Source organism: Antechinus flavipes, chromosome 4 (assembly GCF_016432865.1).
Source record: "Antechinus flavipes isolate AdamAnt ecotype Samford, QLD, Australia chromosome 4, AdamAnt_v2, whole genome shotgun sequence".
NCBI lineage: Eukaryota > Metazoa > Chordata > Mammalia > Dasyuromorphia > Dasyuridae > Antechinus > Antechinus flavipes.
The window spans coordinates 285,287,057-285,304,466 of NC_067401.1; the positions used below are offsets into that span (position 1 = coordinate 285,287,057).

General features: G+C 32.7%; 1 protein-coding gene across 1 annotated transcript in view; it reads right to left on the reverse strand.

Annotated features, from left to right (window-relative positions):
- Positions 1 to 4,365: 4,365 nt before the first annotated feature.
- Positions 4,366 to 17,410, reverse strand: part of SEC63 (SEC63 homolog, protein translocation regulator) — a 69,569-nt gene continuing 56,524 nt past the window's right edge. Inside the window, exons 17-21 of the mRNA XM_051997490.1 lie at positions 16,731 to 16,889; positions 14,923 to 15,024; positions 11,514 to 11,612; positions 7,142 to 7,246; positions 4,366 to 5,466 (exon numbers count right to left, since the gene is read on the reverse strand). Of these exons, the coding sequence (XP_051853450.1) occupies positions 5,323 to 5,466; positions 7,142 to 7,246; positions 11,514 to 11,612; positions 14,923 to 15,024; positions 16,731 to 16,889 (609 nt within the window). The 3' untranslated portion in view covers positions 4,366 to 5,322. The remainder of the gene's footprint in view (positions 5,467 to 7,141; positions 7,247 to 11,513; positions 11,613 to 14,922; positions 15,025 to 16,730; positions 16,890 to 17,410) is intronic.

The window sequence follows — 17,410 nt, forward strand, 5'->3', positions numbered from 1 at the left end:
ACAAATGGAAAAGTTTTTTGGGAGTGAGTCTTTAATTGAGACTTGAAGCTGGGAGTTGAGGAGGGAGAGCATTTCAGGCATGGAAGACAATCAGTGAAAACTCACTGTTTCTTGAAAAGCCACTTAAATCCTGCCTCTAAGCCTTTCAGGTTTGGGGGACAGCCAGCCAAAAAGCTCAAGTTATATAAAATGACTCGTGTGAGGATCAGTAAGGAAGCCAGTGTCATTGCATTGCACAATACAAGGGGGTAAGGAGAATTGTAGTCTTAAGACTAGGAAGGCCAGGTTGTAGAAGACTTTAAAAGCCAAAGAGATTTCACATTTGACCTCGGAGATAGTGAAGAGCCACCGGAGTTGATTGAATAGGGTAATGATATAGTCAGACCCGGGTTTAAGGAAGATCAATTTTAAGCTGAGAAAAGAGACTGGAATGTGGAAATAATCCAGGTAGGAGACCAACTAGCAGACTCTTGCTGTAGTCCAGGGGTGAGACGATGAGGTCTGCACCAGGGTGGGAATAGTGTCAGAAGAGAGGACATGGATAAAAGAAATGTTCTAAAAGAAACTGGATGTGAGCTACAGATATGCATAGGGAGTGAAGTCTTAATAAGAGATAGAAGAGATGGCAATAGATAAAAGATAATTTTAATTAGGTGAGATTGAACAGTTTTTGTATGAACAAGATTAATGCAACTAGGTAAAAAGGGACGTTATCAATGGAGGGAGAAGGGAATCTTTGTTTCCTTTATCATATTTTTAAGGGGGTCTGCTCTCCAAGATAACTATCAGAAAGCTATTCATTAGGTAAGTGGTCAATTAATATGAACAATCCTCAAAAACCTTGCAAGCTCTCCACAAACACACACACACACAAATGCTCTACATCACTAATAAGAGAAATGCAAATCAATACAACTCTAGTTTCACCTCAAACCAGCAAAATGGCAGATGTAACAAAAGATGGGTATGGTTCATATTGGAGAATTTCTAGATAGACACAGTGACATATCATTGGTAGGAGCAGTGAATTAACCCAACAATTCAGGAAAGCAATTTGCAATTATGTTAAACAAGTAACTAAAATTTCTCTATATAAGTTAGAGGAATATATACAGGCCATGAGGAAAGTTTGGAGTACTACCATTGAAAATATGTAATACATTTTTCTGCATAACAACTTAAAGTGGTCAGAAAGAAAATTAAGTCTTAAAACTGATCATTTTGAAATTGATATGCATATAGAAAACATCTTGTCGATTCAATTTGCTAACAGAATAATATACAATGCTAGTATTTCAACTTTAATTCAATAAGCATTTATTAAGCAACTACTACGTGCTAGGCACTTTGTAGAGGCTAAACTACAAAAACAAAAAGGAAATAATCCCTGCCCTCAAGGAGCTTACATTCTACCAGAGGAAACATGTACAAATAAGCAAATACCAAATTATACAAAAATATATACAAAGTAATCTGTGATGGAAGCGTTCACAAGGGAATCAGAAAACACCACTTGTAGAGGGTGGCACTTGAGCAGAGGCTTAACAGGAAATACAGACTCCAAATGTGGAAGTAAAAAGAAAGAGCATTTGCTGGCATCTTCCTTGAAAAGGCACAGGGTCGAAGAGCAAGGAATGCCATTTCCAAGAAGCACAGAATAGGCTAGTTTTGCTGGAATGTTGATTGTATAAATGTAATATGAAATCAGTCTGGAAAGACAGGTTGGAACCAGACTAAGAAGCGCTTTAAATACTAAACAGAAAAGTTAGTATTTTTATGCTAAAGGAAATAGGGAACCATTGAATCTTCCAGGTAGAGGAATAATAATGTTAGACTGGCTACAATTCCAAAAAGACAACTTTCTACATTTTAGATCATTTTTACATTAGGCACTTTGGAATTTCAACAGAATATAAAAAGATGGAAAAGTGAGTTAAGGGAACTCTTGCACAATCAATGTAATCTCATACAAAAATAGATGCATAACATCAGTGTCATATCCCATATGTATCCATATAGGCTAAAGACAAATGTAGGGGAAAGTTATGAACTCCATTTGAGGATCAGGAGGGAAGTATGTTAGTTCAATGGCTTGCTGGAATATAACTGAAATCTCAAAGATTGCAGATTTCCTTATTGTTCTTCCTAAGACCAACCTACAAAATGGGAAGAAGTTATATGAATTGCTCATTGTTTGCTATTATATTGGAAGAAAGCATTCTTTTAACATAATATTTACATCATGGGGTTAAGTAAATCCAATTATAAGAAAAAATTTCCTGACATTTTTAAAAATGAATCAAGAAATTCATACAGAAAAAAATCAAATGGATTAAGGCATATTGGCAATTGTAACTTTCACTTGAAATAAGCAAACTGAATTTTTATAGATAGAATCATAATGACAGGCATTATAATTGTAATTGCCAACTCAGACATTACAGATGAACGAGAGAAGCCAAATTGAAGAGGGTTAAGAGTGCTGGATAATATTTGATAAGTTGTCCAGTATATTCAATAATCAAGTGCAAGATTCCCTTTAAAAAGACCAAATCCTCCCAGTGAATTATAGAACACTAATTTTCAAAGAACCCCAAAGAGCTGTATAAAGCATGGTGGATATATCTAAACTACCAAACATTACCACTTTAAAATAAGTAGCATAAAATATGGCAAGGACATATCACCAGAAAAGGGGATGCAGAGATAAAAAGATGGACCACCTGAGTTTTGCTCAGGCAACCATAAAATATTACAAAAACCTAGAGAAAGGCCTCCAGTATGTTGGACATGTTCTGTTGATTTTATGGAAAGATAAAAATCAGAAAAGATAATGTATGGATGGCCTAATGATTTATATTGGTAAAGGGAGCATCCACATTAAGATTGGAATACATTCAAAAGAGTTAGGACAAATTCTTATTTAAATTGTTCTATGCAGATATATTTTAAAACATGAGAAATTCCTATTTGTTAGGGATGATTTAGATTTGATCTAACTGGAATAATGAACTAGCTGATCTCATAAAATCATTTATAGTCCTAAGTGTCTAAATTTTATTTTGTCATCATTGAAAGTTATTCAAATATTAAATAAATCAAGTTTTATGAAACTACAAAAGACTATAAATTTCTAGCTCAAATAAGTTCATATATTGAGAATTTAATTATTTACGATGAATTTTTTAAAATCCTTTCGTATGGAAAGACAGGAGGAAAGAGGGAAAGAGATGATTGATTGAAATTCAATGCATCTTTTTTTTTTTTTTTTTTTTTTTGCTGAAGCAATTGGAGTCAAGTGACTTCGCAGGGTCACACAATTAGGAACTATTAAGTGACTGAGGTCGGATTTGAACTCAGGTCCTCCTGACTTCAGGGCTGGTGCTCTATCTACTGTGCCATCTCCACAATGTATCTAAGTATTCTCTCTAGAAATATATATGCTCATTTTTTTTTTTTGGAGGGAGGAGAAATAGATTGAGAACTTCCTTTTAAAAAGTTCCCATTATATCTCAGATTTCCTAAACAACTTATTTGTTTGCTTCAAAATAAAACCCTAAACAGTATTTTGTCTGTAGGCAACTAAAATTTTCCAGACCTATGGTCAACTTTCTCCAAAAGTGAGCTTGAATTGTAGCTGCCTACTGCATTCTGACTAAAGAACAATTAGCTCTAAATTTATATATATCATCTATTTTAGAGATTCTCTAATGTACAGTACACAGCAAACTAAGGGCAACACAACTTGTCAACTGCTAAGACATTATTTATGAACAGTTGTTAAAAATAAAACAATTTTTAAAACTATGTTATGAAATGTTAAATTGAATTTAAAACCAAAAAACACCCAATTCATATTTAGGTCACTTTAAAATTTTATTTCCAACTACTGTGATAAACAAAGAAAATACCAATGTAATTTTGCATGTAAAGTGGCAATCTTCTGTAGTAAACAAGGTCAGAAATACTGTATTCTGTCCTCTAGATATTTTTCATAAGACAGGATTATAATTTTCCTAAATGACAAAATGTCAAAATCAACTCTTATTTAGTATTATAGATTTATGGTTCCTCAATATCTAGTACTAAAAATATTTATCTTACCACTGTGGTCGACTTGTATTAATCTCTACATTTTATAACCATTAAAAACTATTGTACTTGCCTGGAGACTAGAGATGGATAAGGGATAATACCAATCCATGGTAACTTTTTTTTCTTCTACTGTACAGAAATACCAGTAACTTCAGCATTTTTGTACAATATTATAAACAAATATTTAAATGAAAAAATAAAAGCATGTATTCCCCCTATGTATAAACCGTTTCTAGGGGTGAAAAAGATAAACACCATTACAAATGCAAACTGAATCAAACATCTGGTTTATTGATAGGAGTTCAAAATGAATACAAAAGATGCCTCCTTTGCATGTTGTGTTTTCTCCTTAAAAGGTTTCTGACAGAGTCAGGTAGATTAAAAGTTAAGAATGTCTTTCAGCTTTTATACTGTACCTTTGACAAAAGGCATAATATGTAAGCCACCAACATCAGATAACATATGGTCCCACAGTCATTTTTAGACACACAGTTTATCAAAAAAATTAGATCTTGCATTGATCTGCTGAAATAGAGGCTTAAAAATGTTTTAAGCCATTAAGAGCATTTTATGACATAGTCAATATTTTTTTATAATTTGTATTAATATCTTGGGCAATTAAGAAAAGGCAAATCCCAAAATGTAGCCCTCTATGCTATGTGGAATGTGCTTCCTAAAGACTGGACACAAAAAGATGACCAGAAAAGTAAAAACAGCTACTGATGAAGTTGTCATAATATTTTCATATCAGTGAAAAATACTGAGAAAATGAGTAACAGTTTATCAAGATTAAAATTTGTGCAGATGATACCTAAAAGATGTTTACTTTTCTAAAAAATAAAGTTGACTGCAGAAAGTTGCTCATTGAGCTTTTTTTTTTTTCATGGTACTTTTTCTTTTATTGGGACCATAGACTGATCAGACGATACACAGCCCACACTTTTGGACAGTTATAATAAAAAAGATTTATTATCATTGTTGAAATAAATGCACCATCCCACAGTTAAGAGGCTTAAATAAGCCACAAGCATCTTCCAGGTTGTACCCATGGCAAAATATTGCTAGACCTCCACTGGCAAATTACATAATGCACTCATAGTGGGCAAAGAAACTAAACTTTCTTCAACAACACTTCTGCACTGTGTTTCTGGTTTACTGTACAGTTCCAACATAACAGGAAAAAGTTTGCAAATGTGTGCAAATAGTGTAGTCGGTTCAGACTATTGTTTAGTCATCATCATCTTCTTCTTCTTCTTCTTCTTCAAAACTATCTTCAAAGCCCTCACTATCCTCCTGGTCTTCATCTCCTTCTATTGTTGTATCCCACTGTGGATGATTTTCTGGCACTGGTTTAGCTTCATGAACTTCCAACTGTAAAAGAAAGTTTTGAATGTTAAAATTACAATCTTTATTAATAACAATAATAGCTGATGCTTAGAAACAGTATTTTATAGCTTACAAAGCACTTGATATATTATTTCATTTATTCCTTACATATAGCAAATAGAAAGTCAGGAGATCAAGGTAAAAAGGTAAAAATCTTAATTCTAACATAATACCAGAAATATAGCCATAAGCTGTCATTTATCCAAAGAGCATTCAGCTTTGAATTTTTGATTTTCCTTTGTATTTCAACCATAGTCTAAAGTTGGATATGTATCAAAAAGTTGAAGAAGACTTTGGATGCCTATTTCCCAGGAGATACACAATGGCTATATTTTTCAGTATCTTTTGAATACATTTTTATAAATACTATTTTCTATACCTATGGCATACAAATGGGAGGTGAAGTAAGACGATCTTTGCTGCCTCACTTCTCTTTGCCCTTGAATCTCAACCAGTTCTGTGCCTTCTGAATCATCACTTGTACTGTAAATTAGAATGACTTCTGCAGCAAAAGGAAAGCTCTAGCAATAACATGATTCTTAGTGGGTATGTGCTTCAGATAAGTAGATTGTTGTGTTCCTCATTAGAGAAAGCAAACTGCAGAATATTAAAGTCCTAAGATGAGATCATCAAAAATAGTTCATGTTGGAGATCAGTAAACAAGTCTTAGTTTTTCCCACTGGAAAAAAACTGAAAAACCATTACTGGGGTGAGGAAGTGGTCAGGAGCAAAGAATGTATTTTTCTAAAAATATGATTAATCTGAGCCACCTCAAGAGGTCCTTGAGTCCCATCTCCTCTTCTAGCAGGTATTCCTTCTATAGCATTCTCTTTAGGTAACCATCAAATCTCTATGTAAACAATTCCAGCAACAGGGAAATATTTTATATCCCACTCCAATTTTGAACAACTTAGAAAAAAATGTTTTAGAGTGAAACCAAATTTACTCCTTGTAATTTTAACATATTGGTACTAGCTTTGCTCTTTAGAGCAGAATTAGGCTAAATATTCTTCCACATGATAGTCCTCCAAATACTTGAAAACAGCTAGAAAACTGTCATTTGCAAACCTAATTCCATTCCCACCCTCCCCCAAGTATTTTTATTCTTTAAAATAAGCATTCCCAATTCTTTTAAGGTCTTTGATATGGGCTTTGGTAGCTTTCATTTTATTCTGGTTTCTTTCCTCTGGGCAACCCAATTTGTCACTATTGCTTTGCCAGGGTGATACTGAGAACTGAACATAATGGTCAGATGAATACTATTTTTCTTTGACATGTTGGGCCAGATAATTATGGCAAAGTACAATAAAACATAACTCTTATTCTAGTCACGATACTTCAGTTAATACAACCTAAAGTTTTCATTAAAATTTTTTCAAAAAGTTCTTTCATACTTCATGCATATAGAGAGTTTTCAGTTGGTTTGTCAATTCAAGCTTCTAAACTGTTTCAAATTTTAAAATTAAACTTCCAGAAAGGTTCCAGAGAGTTATTCTTAAAAACATACCTGCCCATAAAACAATTCTGCACATAAAAGACATTTGATGAACTCTTTCCTATTCCATTACTTACTTCAACGAACACTAAAGACAGCTTAATCAAATAATTATTGAAATCAAGAAACAGGAAATGTATTTACTGAATGGTCTTTGATTCTTACCTTCAATGGTTTAATCTGGTCCAAACCCATATAAGAATCTGATCTTAGATACACTGTGTACTGGTAATTTCCAGGTTTTCCTGGAGCAGGGAACTTCAGTTCTACCTGAAAGATAAAAGATAAATGTGTGAACTTCAGAGCAATGATCCTTGACTCTACAAGACTTAAATCATGCCTAACAGTTGATGGTTCTCTAATGTTACAAGGTTTACAAAATAAAATACTTAAATTCATGATCACATCTAAGTTTCATAACAACATTGTAAGGTAGGTATTATTAAAACCAATTTTACAGCTGAGGAAACAAGCCCAGAGACTTGTTCACTGACATATAGCCAAGTGAGCGATGAAGACAGAATGTGAAGATGTCTTTAATGATTAAAGTCAATGCTCCCTTTTAGTCTCTCAATACAAAATTAATACATAAACCAAAAAGAAACCAACCCTAGGAAGCAGAAACCACTCATTTGTATTCCAATGATTTTTAACGTGACAGAAAGAAATTGCAAGGGATCCAAGTTATACATTGGCATTTTCAAAATAATATCTTTCTAAATTTAAGAGGAATTCTGAAAGCTCTGTAAAAAATATTTGATATTATGTATAGCATTTATAGAAATAAGAATAATGTATGGAAGTTAATCATAATATTGGCTGAATTATTGTTTTCTCACTTTTAAGCAGCTCATGGACAAGATTAGTTAGGGAATTTTCTTGGCAATCAATAGCTATGTTACCCAGATAATGGATATATTCATGTACAATGTAACTTTTTATTCTAAAAACAATTTACAAATACATAAAGAAACAAAGTCATAAGCTATGAAGACAGAAGAGTTAATGGGGAAGGGTCAGAGAAAAGAAGCAATAACTCCTTTACCCATAATCTTGGTTTAGGAGAATCTGCCTTTTAGTTTGAAACCAAAGTGATCTTCTGCTATATAAACTATTCACTATATGTCATTATGGCTATAAAGAGAAATAGTTCTGTTATGATATGAGAGTAGCTTTTCATGGTTTCCAAAGATCTTAGGGTTGTACCAGGATTTAAATATATGTCAAAAAGGTAAAAATTTCCTTAGATGCTCCTTCTGTCCAAGCTTTAAAGAGAAATTAGCTATTATATTTAGATCTTAAATATCATAGGACTCTGCCACTGCTGGCTGGAAATAATTTTTTTTTAGCAAGTCAGAGAACTTGTGACTATAGAATATTATCCTAGGAAGCAGCATGAAATCTCTGATTTGATGAACCTGGATAAGTCACCAATAAAATTAGATTTTTTAAATCACTTTCTTAAATACTAAGAAATCATGAATACATAAAATTTAGAATAAAACTAATTTCCTACTATTCTTAATTTATTCTTGATTATAATTTTTTTAAAAAATTAGTGGGGTGTTTTTCTGTGACTGCTGAAATTGTTTATGAATTGTGCTATTTCAAAATGGAATTTGAGGATATGCTCTTTTAAAGTAAGTTAAGACAGCTCTAGTATAAAAAAGGGTTAGCAAATTCAAAAAATAAAGGAAAACACTGATAGTTTAAAAAATAAGGGGAAAAGGTAAGGTTGAGTTATCACATTAAACTGGAAATTAATCAACATAGAACTGAGGCCTTGAAAATCTCTCATTATTAGAATGATCTAAACTGCCTGCAAGCCTGCAAACAAGCCACTGTTTCCAAAAGCAGTTGAATCCAGTATAATCCTACATGCTAGTCATTCACAACAATGCAAAAGATGCTGTGCGTGTTTTTAAAGTCTCATTCTTTGTGAAGATATGCCCACACACCCTTAATTTGGACTTTTACACTATTCTTTATCAAAGGGGTCTGAGAGTTTCTGTGAACAAGCAGGCAGTCTTGGCAAAGCAAGGAAGATGGCACTGATATGGCCTTACTTTTTATAGAAGACAATGACATTTTGAAAGTTCTTTTAGAGGGGAATATTGGAAATACAAACTAATTTTAAAAAGTCATCTCTGGCAGTAGATACTTGTTGATATGAGAAGCAATGACACAATACACTTGCAAATAAATTCCATGAAGATATCAAGAATGAGAAGACTAATAACAAACATAAGCAGAAGTACCTTTTTTTCACAGCCATCCTTTTTAATTAGTAAGGTTCTTAATAATAAAATAATAGTATACCAGTGTTTGTATCTGTAAGATGCAATAAGATCTGTTATTCATTATTTCTAATCATTTCAAGTTTCCTGGAGATGCGATGGAAAGAGTTAATGTCTTTCTTTACTACTTTGCTTTGGGCATCAAACATCATAGCACATTAAAGCACTAAGAAAAACCCTTAGAAATGCCTTCAAATTATGGTACAAATGGAAGGAAAGGGAAAGGTACTAATGAGGGTACTATATCAAAATAAAGATAAAAAAGCCTCTCCCATCATTAAGGTAAAGCAGTATCTGGACAACCATGACACACTTATTAAAACTCTCAAATAGAAAATGGTTTAAAGTAATTGGGATACTAGAGCCAGCCAAGTTCTTAAATTGTAGTTTGTGACTCCAGATGGGATTTCGTAATATAAACGTCATGAAATTATGATTTATTATTAGCAAATGTTTGGTTTGTATACCTATTTTATTTACTTATAAAGGTCACATAAAAATTTCTCAGTTTATATATAATAAGTGGAAAAAAATTTAACAAACTCTGCCCTAGACAATAGCACCTCCCTGTCACTCTTAACTCAAATAGGCTAACTTGTATTTGGTTTTTAATATGTTTTCATATGTTCATGTACTCTGCTCCATTAGAATGTAAATTTCTTGAGACCTGAGACTGTTTCATTGGCAATTGTATCTTTAGCCCTACCTCACTACTTAACACATAATAAGTACTTAAATGTTTGTTGATTAGCTGATTGATAATACACATTAAACTTCTTAAAGAGAAAAAAAAAAGTAATTGGGATAGATTTGTTTAGGAAGTAGGAAAGAATTTAATTAGAAGAGAGATTTGAGGCAGAAATACTAAAATGGACAGAAAAACGTCCTTGGTGTACAATGTAAAAATCTAGCAGGTACAAAATAAGTTTCCTCGTCTGTTTTTAAAAAAAGAGGGGAGAAGGGTGAATTAAGGAGAGAATTTGTTCTAAATGATCTATAAGGTCCTTTCTAGTCTTGACTTATGGCCATGGGCAATGAGAGCCCAATATATCAAATTCTATGTCTAAGCAGATCTACTTCATGGGGAATATAGGCTACTAGATGACATAGGAATAGAGTGCTAGTTATTGGAGACAAGATCTGATTTCAAATCCAGCCTTAGACACTTACTCAGCTGTGTAACCTGTTTGACTCAGTTTCCTTGTGTATAAAATGGGAATAATAATAGCACCTATCTCACTGTTGTAAGGACCAAATGAAATAATTATAAAGTGTTTCCAGTGCCAGTACATAGTGAGTGCTATATACATATTAGCTATTATTATTATTATGATCAGAACACATAAAAAAAATAGGAAACTATGTTGCTGTATACATGCATGTGTGCATACACCCCCCAAAAAAATTAAAGTTCAAATTGCTATTTATAAAAGCAAGATACAGCCAATGAACTATATATATTTTGAGCATTAAACAAAACAGCAATAAAATATTTTAAGCATCTTGCCATTCGGCTAAAAGATGAGAGAAAATGATTTTTCAAAAAAAATTAACATTACAGAAGTAACAAAAGTAGCCCCAGGCTTTACTGCTCTTTTCTAGTCCTCTACACAAAGGCAAACTAAGAACATCTCTTCTAGGGAGTATGGCATGTAACATATTTGGAGAAAAATTGTAAAGCAAGTGGAAAGCAATTATATCCCTAAATAACCAAAAATAATTTTTTTTTGCCACAATTGTCGATTAATCTAGATTAAATTTATCATTTGAAACATAACAATGTGGTTGTAAAAGTATTTCTTGTTTATTCTTTCAGATTCCATTCTTAAATAATTCAAAGGAGAGAAAAGCATTTATTTGTTAAATAGAAGGCTTAAATATTGAGCAACAGATTAGTGGGGGGAAAAAACCCTGCAAAATTTGTAGGTAATACAATTCCTGAAAAGAAGAAATATGTAAAGTTATATTTTTCTCCACGTTAAAATACTCCAATTGCAAAAAATGTTGAAAAGCAAATATTAAAAAAAAAATCTACTCCTAATCCACCATATGTAAATCCTAACTGAAAGCAAAAGATTTTTGCTTCTATGGAAAAACCAAAAAGTATTCTGGAGGAAAAATGATTTGGTAGAATGTACAAAGAAAATAAACATAAAATTTAAAGATCAAAAACAAAAAGAACAGTGCTAGTATGTGCATACATATCATAAATGCTGAAATGGTATTATGCAATTAATTACCTCTTCCATATCTTTTAATGTGCACACATGGTATGGCATAGATATCAATGTTTGTTCCTTCCTATCTGCAATATAAAGCCACCACCACTCCTGTTTTTCCTGTGGAGGGGAAGAAGAAAAAGACCTATAAGTCATTAGGGAAAAAAATAGTAACTTTAAATTAAACAGGAAGCAAGATATATCAGAAAGAGACAACAGCATAAAAAAAGAAAAAAGCATCAATAAAAAATTTAAAACCAATTTAACTGGGTAAATTTAGAAGGACTTCCCTAATTAAAAATACGTATAATCAGATGATTTGACAAATACTATAAAAGAAAAAGTACAAACAATAGGATTCTTTTATCTGGAAAGCTCACCTATCAGAGAATCAAGAACCAAAAAGTAAATCAAAAGGAGCAATCAAAATATATAATCAATTTGAAAAGTATGCTCTTCTTATGTGCTTAGGCATTATGCTAAGCAAGCATAGGGGATACAAAGAAAGGTAAATTCAATAGCCACTCTCAAAGAGTTCACACTTTAATAGGAAAGACAATACCTGAATTATTGGATATACAAGATATGATTATGTACAAAGTAGATGGAAAATAATTTCAGAGGGAAAGGCACTACAAGCTGCTAGGAAAGAAAAAAGGGGAGGAGATTGATAATATATAGTGAGGGACAGAGAAATGCTACGTAGAAATTATAAAACCAGAGAGATCAGAGGAAAAGTTGTTCCATAGATCTTCAGAGTTGGAAAGGAGCTCGGTGGTCTACTACAACCCATACCTGATTTAAAGTCCAAGCTGAGGGAGAAACCAGTTTGAGATGAGGAGGATAAGAAAAGCTTCAAGGTGGTGATGGAACCAGAGTATTTCTAAAGGTGGATTAGAGGGGTGACAGAAATCTATCACAAGAAGAAGTGTCATCATTAGCAAAAGCACCCAAAAGACTGGAGAAAGCAGGATGAAGCAACCACATGAGCTCCAAGATAGAAAAGGGACCCTCCCTAGGAAGGTCTGCTCTCTGCCAACATTCTTGCTCTCATTCTATACAGCAATCTAACCAGTTTTTAACATCCTGTGTTTTTTAACCCTTATGCAGAAAAAAAGGAAGATGCTGCAGGAAGATGCAAAGATGACAATAAGAAGTGCCAGGTGATAACAGGATAAGATAAGTAGATACAAGAGCTAGAAAAGTAACTACAGTAGTAAAGAAGTGAATAAAGCTCAACAGGTTCTAAGAATCAACTGGTTCTAAAAAAGCTCAGTAACTAGTGTTCCTAATGAACTTTTCAAGAAAAGATTAAAAGTTCAAGAATCCTCTTTTAAAAAAGTAAACAAGATAAAAGATTTTTCACTAAAATGATTAAAGATGTTTTCTTTTTTTTTCTTTTTTTTTGGTCTTCTGTTAATCTTCAGCTATACAGAATGATCCAAGTAGCTGTAATATTCTCCCACATCCATCACCTCTATTTGTTTAACTTCTCTCCATTCTTCAAGGCACAGCAAAATTATTACCTTTTGGTGGGTACTTTTTATCCCTGCCCCCAAATGGAAGCACATGTTCTCTCAATTCCAGTGGAATGTAAACCACCACCCCATGGTTTTTTTTTTGGCAGCAAGGACTGCATTATCAATATATTGCAATTTTATTATGCAAGCACTAACAACTGTTTAAAACTGGGGTCTTTTCAAAACAACTAATTGCAAAAGAAAAAGCATCCTAGAATAATTCTATTTTGATGTATTTTATATTAAAATTCTATATGACTAAGATATACAATAACATAAACTAAGGTAATTATTTTTCTAATATTAAAGTGTATCATACTTATGATTATATAAAACTGAAGACCACCAAGAAAAAAATACCCGAGTTCTCTTATGTACAGAACTCTCAGGTAATCCTAAATTAACAAACTTTTTATGTATTGCACTTCATTTGAAAAAGCAAGAACATAAAATTCACTTAACATGTTAATTTTTTTTTTATTTTTTTTTAAATAACTTTTTATTGACAGAACCCATGCCAGGGTAATTTTTTACAACATTATCCCTTGCACTTACTTCTGTTCCGATATTTCCCCTCCCTCCCTCCACCCCCTCCCCCAGATGGCAAGCAGTCCTTTACATTAACATGTTAATTTTGTACAGTGAAGATTTATGTTCCATTGTCAGATTCATCTCTTCAAGAAACTGAACTAAAGAGACATGTTTCAAGATGTAGATTCCATCTCCCCTTTAAAAATTTGAGAAATTTGCTCTCTATGACAATCCCAGCAAGACTTACTTCCCAAAACAATTTCATTTAAAGGAATTTTGTTCAAGGAGGAGATATTAATGGAGGTCAGTGCTTTCATCAATACATGGAGATATCCTATAGCTAAATAAATATTTAAATTATAAAATATTTTAAAATTTTAAAATGTCTGAATTCTAGCTACATGACACTTTTTCTTTTTTTTTAATTATTATTATACCTTTTTGTTACAAAACATATGCATGGGTAATTTTTCAACACTGAGCCTTGCAAAACCTTCTGTTCCAACTTTTCACCTCCTTCCCCTCACCCCCTCCCCAGATGGCAGGTAGTCCAATACATGCTAAAAATGTTAAAGTATATGTTAAATCCAATATATGTATCCATATTTATAAAGTTATACTGCTGCACAAGAAAAATCAGATCTAGAAAAAAAGAGAAAAACCTGAGAAGTAAAACAAAAATGCAAGCAAACAATAACAGGAGTGGAAATGCTATGTTGTGGTCCACACTCACTTTCCATAGTTCTCTCTCTGGGTGTGGCTGACTCTCTTCATTACTGAACAATTGGAACTGGTTTGAATATACATGCCACTTTCAAGATTCATATAGGAAAACTATGAAGATTTTAGTCCCTAAATTTCCCACATCCCTCAATATGAATTTCTCCTGGGAAATGACTACTCTAATATTTTGGCCAAAGTACTAAAGGCATGTAAAGAATGAATCTGAATTCTTCAAGTCAAAAGTTAAAAAAAAAAGGAACTATGTTAGAAATCCTAGAGAAGTATGTCCCCATCAAGTTTCATTTATTAGATTTAAGATACTAGCTCATGAATTTAACAACAAGTTCCTTAATATACCTTACAAAATATTTCTTATTGAATTTAGGAACATTCTATAAAATAAAATTCAAGAAAAGCATTCACAGGTAACTGTCTCAAAGGGGAACCATCCTATTATAATGAAGAACCTTGCCCCAGAGAGGAATTGTTACATGAAAGATAAAAGATGTCACTTGTGACATCCTAAATGATCCTCTTTTAAGACAATCGCCATTATCAGGACAACACTTATTAGCATAAGGCACAGAAAACATACAAGCTGCAAAATACTGAAGAAAATGAAAAAAATATTTAATAACACAATGCATACAACTTACCTCAGGAAAGTAAAGACTGTAAACAGGGTGTGTTATCTTTGATTTGGTTTCCAGCAGAGCTCTCTCCTTCCGTTGTATACTTTGTTGTAATTCTTGCCACTCCTATTGAAGAATGATTCAAATAAATGACAAATCATTTTATTTTTAAATCAGGCAATGAGGTTAACATAATACATACTCAAATATTCTACTCTGAGGCCTACATAATTAGTACTTTACCTCTTCCTATGAATTAAAGCAACAACCCCATCCCACATTTGCAAATCCTAGGGAAATTTTTTTTTTTTGTTTTCTCATTTAATTTGTGCTATTAATTGTAGTGTCATGTTAGTACACAGTATTGTGTATAATTATATTCCTTTTTCCCATCTTCTTATATTCCTCAATAATCTTTTCTTTCAAAGTGTATATAAACAGATACTCATCATCATTTTTATTACTATCCTCTCCCAATTTCCCAGTCACTTATCCAATTATATTCATTTTGCTTTCTCCCATTTTTTACTTTCAGATTACTAACTTCAACATTCATACAGACAAACCTCACCATAACAATCTTCAACCTCAACAATCACCCTTCTTCACTCACGGCAGTCTCACACAAGGCATGCTCACAACATGTTCCATAGAATTGTACTAGTTTTAATTTTTTGCATGTTCAAATTTCACTCACCAACCTTTATTTTTACACTTTTATTCTTCCATTACATAACATTTGTCCTTTTTTACTCCCAGTAGACCTTGCCTGTCCCTTGACTTATTCCTAATTTTCCAGTCACCTCCCTTGTTAGGACTTAATTTGTCTCCATACACAGCTCTTGACTTCTCACTGCTACTGTTACATTGTTGTAGTCACTAACCAAGAAGCTCTCACTCAATCCCGTCTCCAACCTTACAACAACCCCAACCTGCTAATTCCCAACCTTGGAACCTTCTATTAGCCAATTTCTCTGCAACTGCATTTTTCCTACTGAACACTCCTGGACAAAGTTGCAAAAATCAAGCTGATTTCAACCACTATATATTTATAATTAATATACTGGACTGTTGTGTTGAGCTTTCATTATTACTTAGGTATTTAGAAGAATAGAAAAATTTCTATGATATTCTCTATAGTGCCAGTGCTAAATCCTTTCTCTTTTAAATCCTTGATCACCTCTTATCTCTACTTTACTAAGACTGAAGGCATTCTAGAGACTCCTACTATCATCTTTTTCCTCTTAATCCTCAAGAGATATTTTTATAATTCAATGCCAAGGATAATGGTTCCCTATGTCCTCAGATCCCATCCCCTCTTTCTGCCAGGATTTTAATTCTCCTCTCTCTCTCTCTGTCTCTCTTTTTTTGCTCTTACTTTCTGCTGGGGAAAAAAAGCAACCTTTTTTAAAAAAATTCTCTTGTCAAACCCTTTCATTCATACATCTGCAATCTTCTCTGCATTGCCTCTTTTTCTTATGCCACAAACATGCTTGGATATAGCCAATCTTAAAAAAGATATTTCTCTGAGTCTTTTATTTCAAATTAGTTACCCCCCAGCATAGAAGGCAAAATAGATCATCTTAGATCTAAGAACTTTTTTTTTTTGTAAACACTGGAGTTAAAGGGTTGAGTAGTAAAGAATAGGATCTGTTAGCAGATTGTGGCCCAACTTGCTTTGTGACCTTAACCTTTAAAACTCCTTATTATAAAATAAAATCCAAGTAATATAATGATATTTAAAAAATAAATATATATATTTTTTTAATTTTGAGAATGAGTAAATGGAGGTAGAGCTCATAAATTTAAAGAGCTCATAATACAAGACTTACTGCTTCATCATCTTTGTTTTGTTTTTCATCTTGCTCTCTGTCAGAGTCTCTGTCACTTCCATCATCTTTTTCACTCTGGGAATCCCTATTTGTTTCTTCTTCCTCAGAATCACTACCTTTGTCAGATATATCATCATCATCTTCTTTTATAGCAGCTTCCTAGAAAGAAAATACAGCCACAGAAAAACTTTATTATTATCAGGGAACAGAAAGGCTCCAAAAAAAAAAAAAAAAGTTATAACCCAGCTAAGTAATTACTAGCTTAACTATCCTAGGTAGAATGGAAATTCTTTGAAGTGGTTTAGTTTGTTTTTATCTTTGTATACCCAAAGCCAAGAGCAATGAACAGATACTTAATGACGTTTTATTGAACTGAATTATGAAAATATAAACTCACATAGGAAATTATTTAGATGATATAGTATTGTCTGAGAGGTTTAAGGAAAAGGCTTTCTAAAGACTGCTTAAAATGAAGTACTAACTTTTTATTTAAAGGTTCTAAGATCTAATATGATTCAAAATACTAAACATTACTTTTGCATTGTTAGTTTTGTGTTATCTGAATATTATATTCATTATTTCAAGGAATCACCATTTTATTAGTGTGGTTAATTATTGCTCCTACAGAGATGACTTTTATCACCCTGCACTCAGATCCTCTGCACTTCAGTGAGGTATCT